Source organism: Hemiscyllium ocellatum, chromosome 6, assembly GCF_020745735.1.
Source record: "Hemiscyllium ocellatum isolate sHemOce1 chromosome 6, sHemOce1.pat.X.cur, whole genome shotgun sequence".
In the NCBI taxonomy this organism is placed as follows: domain Eukaryota; kingdom Metazoa; phylum Chordata; class Chondrichthyes; order Orectolobiformes; family Hemiscylliidae; genus Hemiscyllium; species Hemiscyllium ocellatum.
In genome coordinates, this window is record NC_083406.1 from 104,563,225 (window position 1) to 104,575,452 (window position 12,228).

The 12,228-nt window shown below is 40.8% G+C and overlaps 1 protein-coding gene across 1 annotated transcript in view; it reads left to right on the forward strand.

The window, feature by feature from the left end:
- The window catches only part of LOC132816968 (von Willebrand factor A domain-containing protein 3B-like), a 135,897-nt gene that overhangs the window by 74,370 nt on the left and 49,299 nt on the right, over positions 1 to 12,228 (forward strand). The window contains exons 15-17 of the mRNA XM_060826995.1: positions 1,485 to 1,618; positions 7,020 to 7,219; positions 9,565 to 9,702. Of these exons, the coding sequence (XP_060682978.1) occupies positions 1,485 to 1,618; positions 7,020 to 7,219; positions 9,565 to 9,702 (472 nt within the window). The remainder of the gene's footprint in view (positions 1 to 1,484; positions 1,619 to 7,019; positions 7,220 to 9,564; positions 9,703 to 12,228) is intronic.

The window sequence follows — 12,228 nt, forward strand, 5'->3', positions numbered from 1 at the left end:
GATTCTGGATTAGTGGTGCTGGAAGAGCACAGCAGTTCAGGCAGCATCCGAGGAGCAGTAAAATCGACGTTTCAGGCAAAAGCCCTTTACTATAGGGGAAGTTATAATGTTTCTGGGTAGACAGTGTCAATTGGAGAGAGGTAATGGATAATGGGAAGGCTCAGGATAGACATGTGGATTGTAACAGGTGACAGATTCCTGCCCTCCTCCTCTGCTGCACAAATTGGCTGTGCTCCTTACCGATGGATATCTAATTGGCAGATTGTTGCAGGGTTCTGCCATGCCAACCCCCTTGCCCAGCAGAAATATCGCTCACTTCCTGTCCCAATGCCAACAGCCTCACTGCAGTGAGAAGTTTCCATCTCACATTCCAGTCGAGTGACCTTTCCCTCATTCATTCACTGAATGTGGGTGTTACTGGCTGGGCCAGCGTTTATTGCCCAGGCCTCATTGCTCCTTGAACTGAGTGGCTCGGTGGGGCCATTTCAGAGGACATTCAAATATTCACACAATGATAGGCCAGGAGCCAGAGGGAAAAGAATGAAACTGGAGTTTCATTCTCCAGCTATGACTTTCTTCAGCCCACAGTGAAGTGAGCTATGAAAAGATTGTGTTAAACTGTTGGGGCCTGTCACGGACATTACCATTTCCTTCATTCTAGGAAATCTCCAAGGTCCTGCCATTGGCAAGATTTAATATGTTAAAGATAAGTCAATCTTTTCAAAGAAATAAAATACAAAACACAAAATAGAGATTTATCATCAGAAACCTGTTAGAAAGAGCTTCGAGGAGGCTTGGGAACCAGAATCCCAAAGGCTCTGTATTGGCTGTCACCTCATTCTAACATTTCTAAAGTAGTACTGTTCGTTATTTTGCTTTGTTTTCCTTAATGTTGCACTCTCATTGCTGTAACGTTTAGTAGGGTAACGAGTGATCTATTCTGGTAATTAATTTGCATCTATATATTCAGAAATGAGACAGAGGATTTTTATTTATTTGTAGAAATTGCTGTCTAAATGAGTTAATAAAGTGTAGTGCTGGAAAAGGCAGAGCAGGTCCCTTGGACTATGCCCCACCCTCCGACTCTCTTGCTCCTGAGATGCTGCCTGACCTGCTGTGCTTTTGCCAGTGCTGCACTTGATCGAGTCTGACGTCTCCAGCATTTGCAATCCTCACTATCTCCGAGTTGCTCTCTAAACGACCCAAGTTCTGTTATTATGCTTATTATTTTCAATTAAGGTATGTCCATAGAAAATCAGACTAATTGTTATGCACAAGTATATAAGAAAGAGAATGAGACAGATCATGTTTTTATAATCAGTGGGATTGTTATTCAAGTAGGTACGTTTTTGTGTTTAATTATAATGAATGGCAAATCAAAGTGCTTGTTTAATCCAATCTCTGCCTTTTATAATAAATCTGAATTTTCTTTAATCAACAGTGGTCCTTGTTTTAATTAACTGAATTAATTTGAATTTGTTCAGAGTGAAGATATTTGCCTTTTGAAGAAAGAAATGGAGAAGGGGAGAAATGATTTGGAGAAGGTAGAAAAGCTGTATGCTGAATGTGTAATGCTGGACTGGTATTACAACGGGGAAGAAACCGGTCTAAAACACGAGTAAGTTCAAAATCCTGACATCAACCTTTGCCACAGTTGTGCTTTATGTGACGTGGACCTTTGAGAATCGAGATAAGTTCCCGGAGTTAACATTTCAAGTCCAGTAACCCTCTTCCAATTCCTGTTCCTTCTGTTTAAAATATTAACTCCCTCTCCACAGATGCTGCCAGACCTGCTGAGTTTCTTCAGCAATTTCTGCTTTTCTTTCACAATTCCGGCATCTGCAAATTCTATGTTTTATGCTTGTGGATATAATTTACCCTGCTTCAGGAATATTTTTTACTACACTTTAGTTGTTTTGCTTCCCTTCATTAGTTCATTAATAAAAATTATCCCTTGGTGACGTTGTATGATTACAGCGTGAATTTTCTAAAACTCATAATATATTATGAAAATGGCAAAAATGTTTTATTTTATTCGCTCATGGGATATGGGTTTCTTCATCCAAATAATTGTACACAAATTGTAAAAGGTTGAGGCCTTGTGATATGTGACTTGTTATGTCTTGCCAAACAGTAAATGACCTATTTATGACTACTCTCAGTTTACAGTTAGCAAGCCAATCTTCTCTTATTATCAGTATGCTACCTTAACACCATGAGTTTTTATTTTCCCACAATAACCTTTGATGTGATACCTTTCAAATACTCTAGAAATCTAAGTAGTATATGTCCACTGGTTTACCCACACATTACTTCCTCAAAATGAAACTCTAATAAATTGGTTAAATATGATTTCCACTGAATGAAGTGTCTTTAATAATAGCATCTAACATCTTCCCTGGGACTAGGCCTAAGCTAACTGGAATGTAATTTCCAGCTTCCTGTTTCTTTCCCATATTGAATAAAACATGTACATTTGCCACTTTCCAATTTAACAGGACCTTCTCTGAATCTAGGAAATTTTAGGAAATTAAAACTAATACATCAACTATCTGTTTAGCCACTTATTTTAAGACCCTAGAATGAAATTCACCAGAACACAGGGAGTTGCCAGCCATCAGCTCCATCAGTTTACTCAATACCATTCCTGGTGACTGTAATTTTCTTGAGTTCCTCTCTCTCTTCATCTTCTGATCTGTAGCTATTTCTGGGCTGTGACTTGTGTACTCTATAGTGAAGACCAGTGAAAAATGTTGTTCAATACATCTTCAATCTCCTTATTTTTCATTATTAATTCTCCACCTCTCTTTCTCCCACACTCACTTCAGGACAGGAGTAAGTCATCCAGCCCCTTGAGCCTGTCAGCTTTGTTAGCTTAGTCTTATCAAAATCTAAAGAAATTCTTAGTTTTTCTATTTCTTGCGAGCTTTCTCTTAGATACTAACTTTTCCCTGTTTGCTTTTTATTGTTCTGTCTTTGCTTTATTTCAAAATATTTTATCTAACAATCTGACCTGCCACCTATTGTTGAGAAATTGTATGATTTTTCTTTAAGTTTGAAGTTTTCAAGTTGAAATCATGGATGTACCAACAAAAGACTACATTACTGAGTCTGCAACTGGTCTAAACAGTTTGCTGCAAGCATTCAAGTTGTTCAAAATAATTAGCGAGTTTGGAGAAAATTTGTAGCTCAGGTTGAGGTTCTGAATGTAAGTTTGCTCATTTGCACATCACATCAACTTGACAAAAAAAGACTTGACTCACTCTCACTAGTATGTTTACATACAGATGAGGAGGAAACCACTTCGACTGGGACAATGCATCCATCCTAGGATAAGCCAAACAGAGGCGCACACGAGAATTCCTAGAAGCATGGCATTTCAAACTGAACTCTATCAACGAATACATTGACTTGAATCTCATTTACCATACCCTGAGAAAAAGAATAGGAAATGATATCACCCCAGGAAATGACATCACCAACCCAAGGAAACCTAAACACATAAATAAAAAGTGGGCCATAACACCAGTGCTTCACCGGAGGCTCACTGATGATGTTACCTAGTATAGTGATGAAATGTCTGAAAGCAAACTTTCCAGCTAAACGAGCAAACTTACATCCAGTTTAAAATAATATAGCTACTGGAGGGAATTCTTAAACCAGTTGTCCAATAAAGAATGTGACATGTATTAATTCTGTTCCAGGCAAAAGAGCCAAAAACAGAAATAAAAAAGGACAGAAGTGAATCTGCAGCCCACCATTGTGTGGCATTGTCTGTTAATACACAGCTACTCTATTCTTTATGAGCTGTAATATTTATGAATGTTGACTGATCATAGTCAATCAACTGAACAGATGGTGCAAATCCTTTGACGGAACTTATAACTGCTGTGTGCACAAGGTGAATAATGTGAGTGTGAGTCTTACAGCAGTTCTAAATGTGTGAAATTGAAGTGAAGGTATGAATTAAAGTCCGAGTCCTGATACAATAGCGATAGTTGATTGGTAGGTGATGGGGGGTATGTTGAATTGATCAGTGTCTGAAATTAATACTACGTTGATAGGATATAACAATTAGAAGTGTCTTCTGTGGCTCGGCTACCTTTTGAAGTCATCAAATTTCTCGGATCCTCTGGACTTGACCTGACGTTAACCTCTGCAGCTCTCTGTTCCTACTTCCTTTTGAGCATGTGTGGAGGGCCTCCCATTCCCACAAATTCACCCTCCTCTCCTGACGTGACAGATGGGACAGATTTTTTTTTACCTCCCCCACTAAGGATTCTCGTGCAACATCCAACATTTTGGTGCATGCTCTCTCATTCTCTCCTATGATGACTGTCTTTGCATATTACAGTACTTCCACTGGTCTCTGCTGGTTTATTCAATCCCAGGCCAGTTGGTGAAGTAGGAAATAAGACACTGATACTTTCCTTGATAGTGGGCTTTTTCACAGAATTCAGCATTAGGTATGTCTGCTTGTTACCTTCTAGCCTTGTGTTTTCATGTGTGTTCAAGGTACACATTAATGGATGCCCTTCACCTGTGCAGCTTAACATAATTAACACACAACTAACATCATCATCTCTAGAAGGTACAATCTCTCTTCCTTTAAGAGGTACAGGTGAGACTTACAGGATGCTAGTAAGTAATGATCTTGGACCATTTGCAATTGTCTATTTTGTCGACAGTGATTTACAGCAAATCATCTTAATGAGCAAGCTGCATTGTACTTAACAGAGACAGATTAATCTTGCATCATAATCTGTTTGGTAGATTCCCGGTATGCAGTTGTTTATGCCATTGTTGTTTGTGGATCTTTGTACTGCTATCTTTATTACTGTGATTTTATAATGATTGCAAGGAGATCAGTCAGCTGGACAGCATAGAATCTGAATACCCTGACTGGGGTATTAATCTGGTCTAATCAGAGAGCCCTGGCTGACAGAGATAAACAGACGTGTCAGAGGGTTCTGTTCACTCTGAGAACTGGCTCTGAGGGAGTTGGATCAGTGTCAAAGACTGTCCACATGTAAATAAAGGTTGCCTTTGTTGAGTTATTTCAGGTTCCATGTGTTACAATAGGAACAGGAGTAGGCTGTTCAGCCCCTCGAGCCTGTTCCACCATTCAGTGAGTTCATGGCTGATCTATGGCCTGCTTCCATATATCTGCATTTGGCCCATACTGATCTATACCTTTACCGAACAAATATTTATCTCTCCCAGATATAAAATTAATGTGTAATCCAGCATGCACTGCTGTCTGTTGAAGAGAGTTCTAAACATTTACTGCCTGATTTGTGTGGAAGTATTTCCTAGCACCCCTCTTGAATGGTCTTGCCCTAATTCTCAGACTATGTCCACTAGTTCTAGAATCCCCAACCAGTGGGAATAATTTAACATTATCTACCCCGACGTTCCTGTTAATATCTTGGAGATTTTGATCAGATCATCCCTGGACTTTCTGAATTCTAGAGAAAGCAGGCAAAATTTGTTGTACTCCCTCCAAGGTCAATATATCCTTGCAAAGGTGTGGTGCCCACATCTACTCACAGTACTCCATGGGGTCTAACCATGGAGTAAAACTGCAACATAACTTCTGTATCCTTGTACGTCAGTCCTCTAGACATGAAGACCAGCATTCCATTAGCTTTCTTGAACATTTTCTGAATGTGTTTCATGATATTTTAAAGATTTCGACACGCAAACACCCATGTCTCTTTAGACATCTGGCCATGAGGAATGGCAGCGTTGGCAGTCAGGACTGAAGCCTTGTGAGTGATGGTGAAGTCTGGTGTGCTTGGGCAGTTCTTAGCCCAGCGTGGATGAAAGTATGCCTAGCGTGGGGGGAGAACGAGTTCTCATTGGAAAGCACAGCTTAGAACATCTGCAGGCCCATGGCATAAGAAAGGACTATAATGTTTGACATTTGAACTTTATTTCTTTTTTTTTATACAAAGAACACTGTAGTGCTGAACCTTTTAACTCATAGAGTCATAGAGTCATAGAAATGTACAGTATGGAAACAGACCCTTCAGTCCAACCTGCCCATGCCGACCAGATATCCCAACCCAATCTAGTCCCACTTGCCAGCACCTGGCCCATATCCCTCCAAACCCTTCCTATTCATATACCCATCCAAATGCCTCTTAAACGTTGCAATTGTACCAGCCTCCACCACTTCCTCTGGCAGTTCATTCCATACACGTACCAACCTCTGTGTGAAAAAGTTGCCCCTTAGGTCTCTTTTAGATTTTCCCCTCTCACCCTAAGCCTGTGCCCTCTAGTTCTGGACTCCCCGACCCCAGGAAAAAGACTTTGTCTATTTGCCCTATCCATGCTCCATATAATTTTATAAACCTCTATAAGGTCATCTCTCAGCCTCCGACGCTCCGGGGAAAACAGCCTTAGTCTGTTCAGCCCCTCCCTATAGCTGAAATCTTCCAACCCTGGCAACATCCTTGTAAATCTTTTCTGAACCCTTTCAAGTTTCACAACATCTTTCCGCTAGGAAGGAGACCAGAATTGCACGCAATATTTGTGTAACTTTGATTTCATATCTAGGTATTTTGTATCTAAAATGGCATTGTGTGTGGTTGTACAGCTTTCACTGTACTCTTGTACCCCATACTTGAGTACACGTGACAATAAAACGTAAATTGAAATAGTAGATATCTAAAAATATTTATTGTATTTAATTTCATAACATCTAGAAAGTATTCTGACCTATCCTTTGATAATGACCAGTGTTCAAAAAGTCCTGAAAATCATACAAACATTTGCAGAAACAATGCATCAAGTGACCGAAACACCCTCAAATCCAACATTGCACAGGATTGCAAACTGCATGTATAGCATTGAAGCATCACATAACTATAAAAAGGACTAGCTTGCGTGTCAGTTTAATGTTACTCCTGATGATTTTGGTTGAGCTAATAAACAGTATCATGGCATGACACATTCCACCGTCATTTCAGCCAGAAAAAGTGCTTTTAAAAACTGTTCTGCCTTCATCCTTGCAGTATCAAAGCTGATGATCGAACTGGGAGTGACGATACATCTCAGCAACTTTCTCGAAATGCTAAGGCACTTTTGAGACCCAAATCAGCTGTGGATTGGACACCAGCTGCACATCGAAACCACAGGGATCGGTACCATATTTATAGCGCAGATAGTGACAAGAGATCAAAAGAACTACAAAGGAAGAAAGCCCTACATGCTGGTAAGGGAAACTGGCCATTATTCCACCTTTCCCTGATTTTCCAGGATTTATTTAATCAGCAATCTTGTACTTTCACATCTATAATATAATGAAAAGCCCTGAGATGCTTTGCAGGGAATTATGAAATAAAATACGACAGTTGGGCAGAAAAGGAAAAATCAGATCAGATAACTAAAAGCTTGGTTGACTTTAACGACTGTGTTAAAGGAGGAGGGTGCTCACAGCTAGAGACATTCCAGGGCTGAGGGACCAAGCAGTTGAAGGTGCTGGCAGAACAGTTACATTTGGGAACGTTTAGAGAGGCCAAGATTTGAGATAACTCAGAGGGAACAGGTTCCAGCCACTGAGAAGAGGGAGATCATGGAGAAATTTAAAATCAAGGATGGCAATTCGAAACAGAAATTGTTGGCAAAACTCAGAAGGTCTGGCAGCATCTGTAGCAAGAAAGCAGAGTTAACGTTTTGAGTCTGGTAACTCTTCATAAGAACCCATGGCAGTGAGAAAACACTGGCATTGATACTGAAGGCAAGGCTGGGGAGTGGTGGAGGGAGAGGTGAGCAGATATGTGGAGACAGAGCCCAAGAGATACGAAAGGGAGAGGTAAATGAGGGGTTTATGGATGGCAGGCTAAATAAGTGATAATGTCAGCTGAGGGTAGCAGAGAATGGGTAGTCTGTGCTGAAAGTAAACCATCTAATGTGATAACAGACCTGAGAGTGGGTGAGAGTGGGTTGGTTGTGCTAATAGCAACCAGCATCCCAGCAGGACTGGGTGTGGCACTGGGTAAAAGACATGGAAGGATGGAATATGGCTCTAACGTTATTGAACTTGATGTTGAGTCCCAGAGGCTGCAGGGTCACAATCGGAAAATGAGATGTTGTTCTTCGAGCTTGTGCTGAGGCTCACTGGAACACTGCAGCAGGCGTGAGACAGAAATGTTAGCCAGGGAGTACGGTGGACTGTTGGAGTGGCAGGCTACAGGTTTCTCTGGGTCACTTTTGTGGTCTGAATATAGGTGCTCTACAAAGCAGTCGCCTATTCTGCGTTTTGTCTCCCAATGTGGAGGAGACTATGCTGTGAGCAGCAAATACACTTGACTAGACGGAGTGAAGTGCAGATAAATCACTGCTTCACCTGGAAGGTGTATCCGGGGCCTTGGATAGTGAAGAGAGAGGAGGTAAATGGGCAACTCTTACTCCTTTTGTGATTGCATGGGAAGGTGCCATATGAGTGTGGGGAGGCATTGGGAATAAAAAGGAGTGTACCAGAGGGATTGGTCCCAGTGCAATGCTGATAAAGGAGGGGAGGGGACTATGTGTCTGATCGTAGCATTCCACTGGACGTAAAATTCTAAAGAGTTTCAGAAGCAGATATACCTGGGAGTATATGTGCATAAATTAATAAAGCTACAGGACAGTTGAGAGACCAGTTAATAAAGCATGCAATATTTATTTATTGCTGCATGAAGCACAAAAGCAAGGAGGTTATATGGAACATTAATAAGACACTAATTCATTGTCAGTTGCAGTATTGAGTTCAGTTCTGGGCATCACACTTTAGGAATGATGTGATGGAGAAAGTGAGGATTACAGTTGCTGGAGAGTCAGAATCGAAAAGTGTGGTGCTGGAAAAGCACAGCAGGTCAGGCAGCATCCGAGAGTTGATGTTTCAGGCATAAGCCCTTCATCACGAATGATATGATGGCACTGGTGAGAGTGTAAAAGATGTTTTTTTTAAATGAGAATAGTTCCAGGGAAAGATTGGAGAAGTTAGGACCTTCCTCAGTTAAGAGAAGACTAAGTGGGGGATAAAATAAGTGAAGATCTTATAAGAGAAAGCTTTTTGATGGCAGTGATTAGTTAGCATCTATAATGCATTCCCTGAGATTAAGTGGCAGCAGGCTCCATTGATGTATTCAAAAGGGAATTAGATGTTACTTTAAAAAATAACAATGTGTCGTGTTATGATAAACGGATGGTGAATGAATGACGATAAATAAAATGCTGATTTCAAAGAGTGGGTTGAGACTTAATGGACTGAATGGCCTTCCTCTGTGATGTAATTAACCTGTGATTCTGTAAACATTACTGGTATCATATTGGTGCTGTTATGAAGTGTAGGATTGAAGTATAAGGTGGTATGTTCGGGAGTTACACATGTCATTTTGTACTGGGAGTGTATTATGTTCTCCGTAAGAAAAACACACATTTAAAGGGCCACAACCTTGGACTCTTAATGAGAGTTATGCAGTTAAAAAGTATTGAACTGTTTCAGACATTAAACAATAAAAGGAAAATGTTGAAATTGTAACAGTAATATGATAATATCACTGTTCCCATTAACAGCTCATACCAAGTCCAGCTTACTCCGGAGTTTGAGCAATGGTGTTAAAATTGATGAGAATCTGGTGGATGAGTGGCTGCTTCCAGAAAACAAGGAGCTGTTCGTAAATAACCACAACAAGGAATTGAAAGCTCTGAAAGGTAGGTGCTGCTTCAACTTTGGTTTTGCTGGCATCTCAGACTATTAGCTGTATTCCACTTACAGTTTGCAAATTTATAACAATGGGCAATAATTTGGTAATTAGCAGAAAGTGAGGACTGCAGATGCTGGAGATCAGAGCTGAAAAATGTGTTGCTGGAAAAGCGCAGCAGGTCAGGCAGCATCAAAGGAGCAGGAGAATCAACGTTTCGGGCATAAGATTCTTGAAGAAGGGCTTATGCCCGAAATGTCGATTCTCTTGCTCCTTTGATGCTGCCTGACCTGCTGAACTTTTCCAGCAATAATTTGGTAATGTCTAGATTAGAGTGGTGCTAGAAAAGCACAGCAGGTCAAGCAGCATCCGAGGAGCAGGATTTTACTGCTCCTCAGATGCTGCCTGACCTGCTGTGCTTTTCTAGCACCACTCTAATCTAGACTCTGGTTTCCAGCAAGTGCAGTCATTGTTTTTACCTCAATAATTTGGTAATGGCCAAATAAACTATTTTTCTTTTGCCTATTGATCGAGAGATTAAATTTTTGAGTGATGATTTTGTTGTGCAGTTTATGTGCACGTCCATGAGTTTGGGTTCAAGACAGACTGGTTACAGAGGAAGCAAGAACAAGAATGGTCTTCAGATTTAGCCTTCTTTATAACACTGTTCATTAAAACTTAAGACGAAATACCACAATGCATGTCTTTCAGAGGTACATCAGGCTCTGTTACATTTGGGAAAGCCCATACAATAAACTCTCTCACCTCATGCTAGCTGGTTTACTGCACAGATTTCTTGCATGTGTTTCTCTCATACCCAATTACATCATCCCATTTCTCAAACCCAATCACTTCACCCACTGTGTTATTTACTCAGAGGAGCAGCTCCGTAGCAGATCATACTATCTGTTGCAGTTCTCTCAATAGCTGAACCAACCGATTCTGGAAACACAGAAGCTAGCACAGGTCCCACACACATGCAGTTGTACCTTGCTGGTGGTTTAGGATGATCTCTGCCCTGATGGCCAGATTAGGTTCTGCTTTGGAGCTTCTGAAAGCACATGTTGGCATGGGGACAAAAACCTGCAAACAGTTGGTATTCCCATTTGCATCAGTCATCAGCTAGATTTCCCACTTGTCATGGTTGAGGGCTTTCATGTCCCTTCTGACTGCATTCCTCAATCAGAAGTTTGGAAGCCTTGCTGGTCTTTTGAAGCAGGCTACCTCTAGGTTTGGCATACTCTGGGCACATATCCAAGCCGTTGAAGCTGTTTTTACCTTGATGAGTACTGACATAGTCAACATGTGTACCCTAGCAACCCCCACACACACACACATCCACATGCACACATATACATATGCGTTTGTGGGGTGAATTTGTACTTGCAGACTTACATTGTACTTTGCTCAAAAACTGCATGAATCCATGTAAGATTCTGTTAATTCATTTTTTTAGATTAGAATCAGTCTAAACATTATGGCACAGACAACAGCACACAGGGGGCTAACACCTTCAATACATTACCTGGGCTGACACCAATTGTTAAAGTTCACTTGAGAATGTAACTTTTAAAAAAAGGTTTGTGATTTACATATGAAAGAAGTGAATCTAACATGGTAATTCTAATAGATGAGAGACTTAACAAACAATCAAGGTGTTTTTCTATGTATAATTTCAGTTATAACACACTGTAAACTTTTGCTATAAATTGTGTATCTTGCAATCGTATACTCCACAACCACCTGATGAAGGAGCAGTCCTCTGAAAGCTAGTGCTTTCAATTAAACTTGTTGGACTATAACCTAGTGTTGTGTGATTTTTAACTTTGTACCCTAGCAAGGGCTGTTTCATTGGTGTCCTTTACCATGTGTTGCCAGGATTGTACATTCATAAAATTCACTGAATGGAAGAGGAAGTTGTGAGATGCGTCAGCTAGTTTTCAGGTTGATTTCACTCACTTTTGACCAGCGGTATCATTACCTGCTTTGGGTCTTATAGAGTCATAGAGATGTGCAGCATGGAAACATACCCTTCAGTCCAACCCATCCATGCCAACCAGATATCCCAACCCAATCTAGTCCCACCTGCCAGCACCCGGCCCATATCCCTCCAATCCCTTCCTATTCATATACACATGCAAATGCCTTTTAAATATTGTAATTTTACGAGCCTCCACCACTTCCTCTGGCAGCTCTTTCCATACACGTATCACCCTCTGCATGAAAAAGTTGCCCCTTAGGTCCCTTTTATATCTTTCCCGTCTCACTGTAAACCTATGCCCTCTAGTTCTGGACTCCCCCACCCCAGTGATAGGACTTTGTCTGTTTATCTTTTCCATGCCCCTCATAACCCTGGCAACATCCTTGTAAATCTTTTCTAAACCCTTTTAAATTTCACAACATCTTTCCAACCGGAAGGAGACCAGAATTGCTCACAATATTCCAACAGTGGCCTAACTAATGTTCTGTACAGCTGCAACATGATCTCCCAACTCCTGTACCCAACACTCTGACCAATAAAGGAAAGCATACCAAA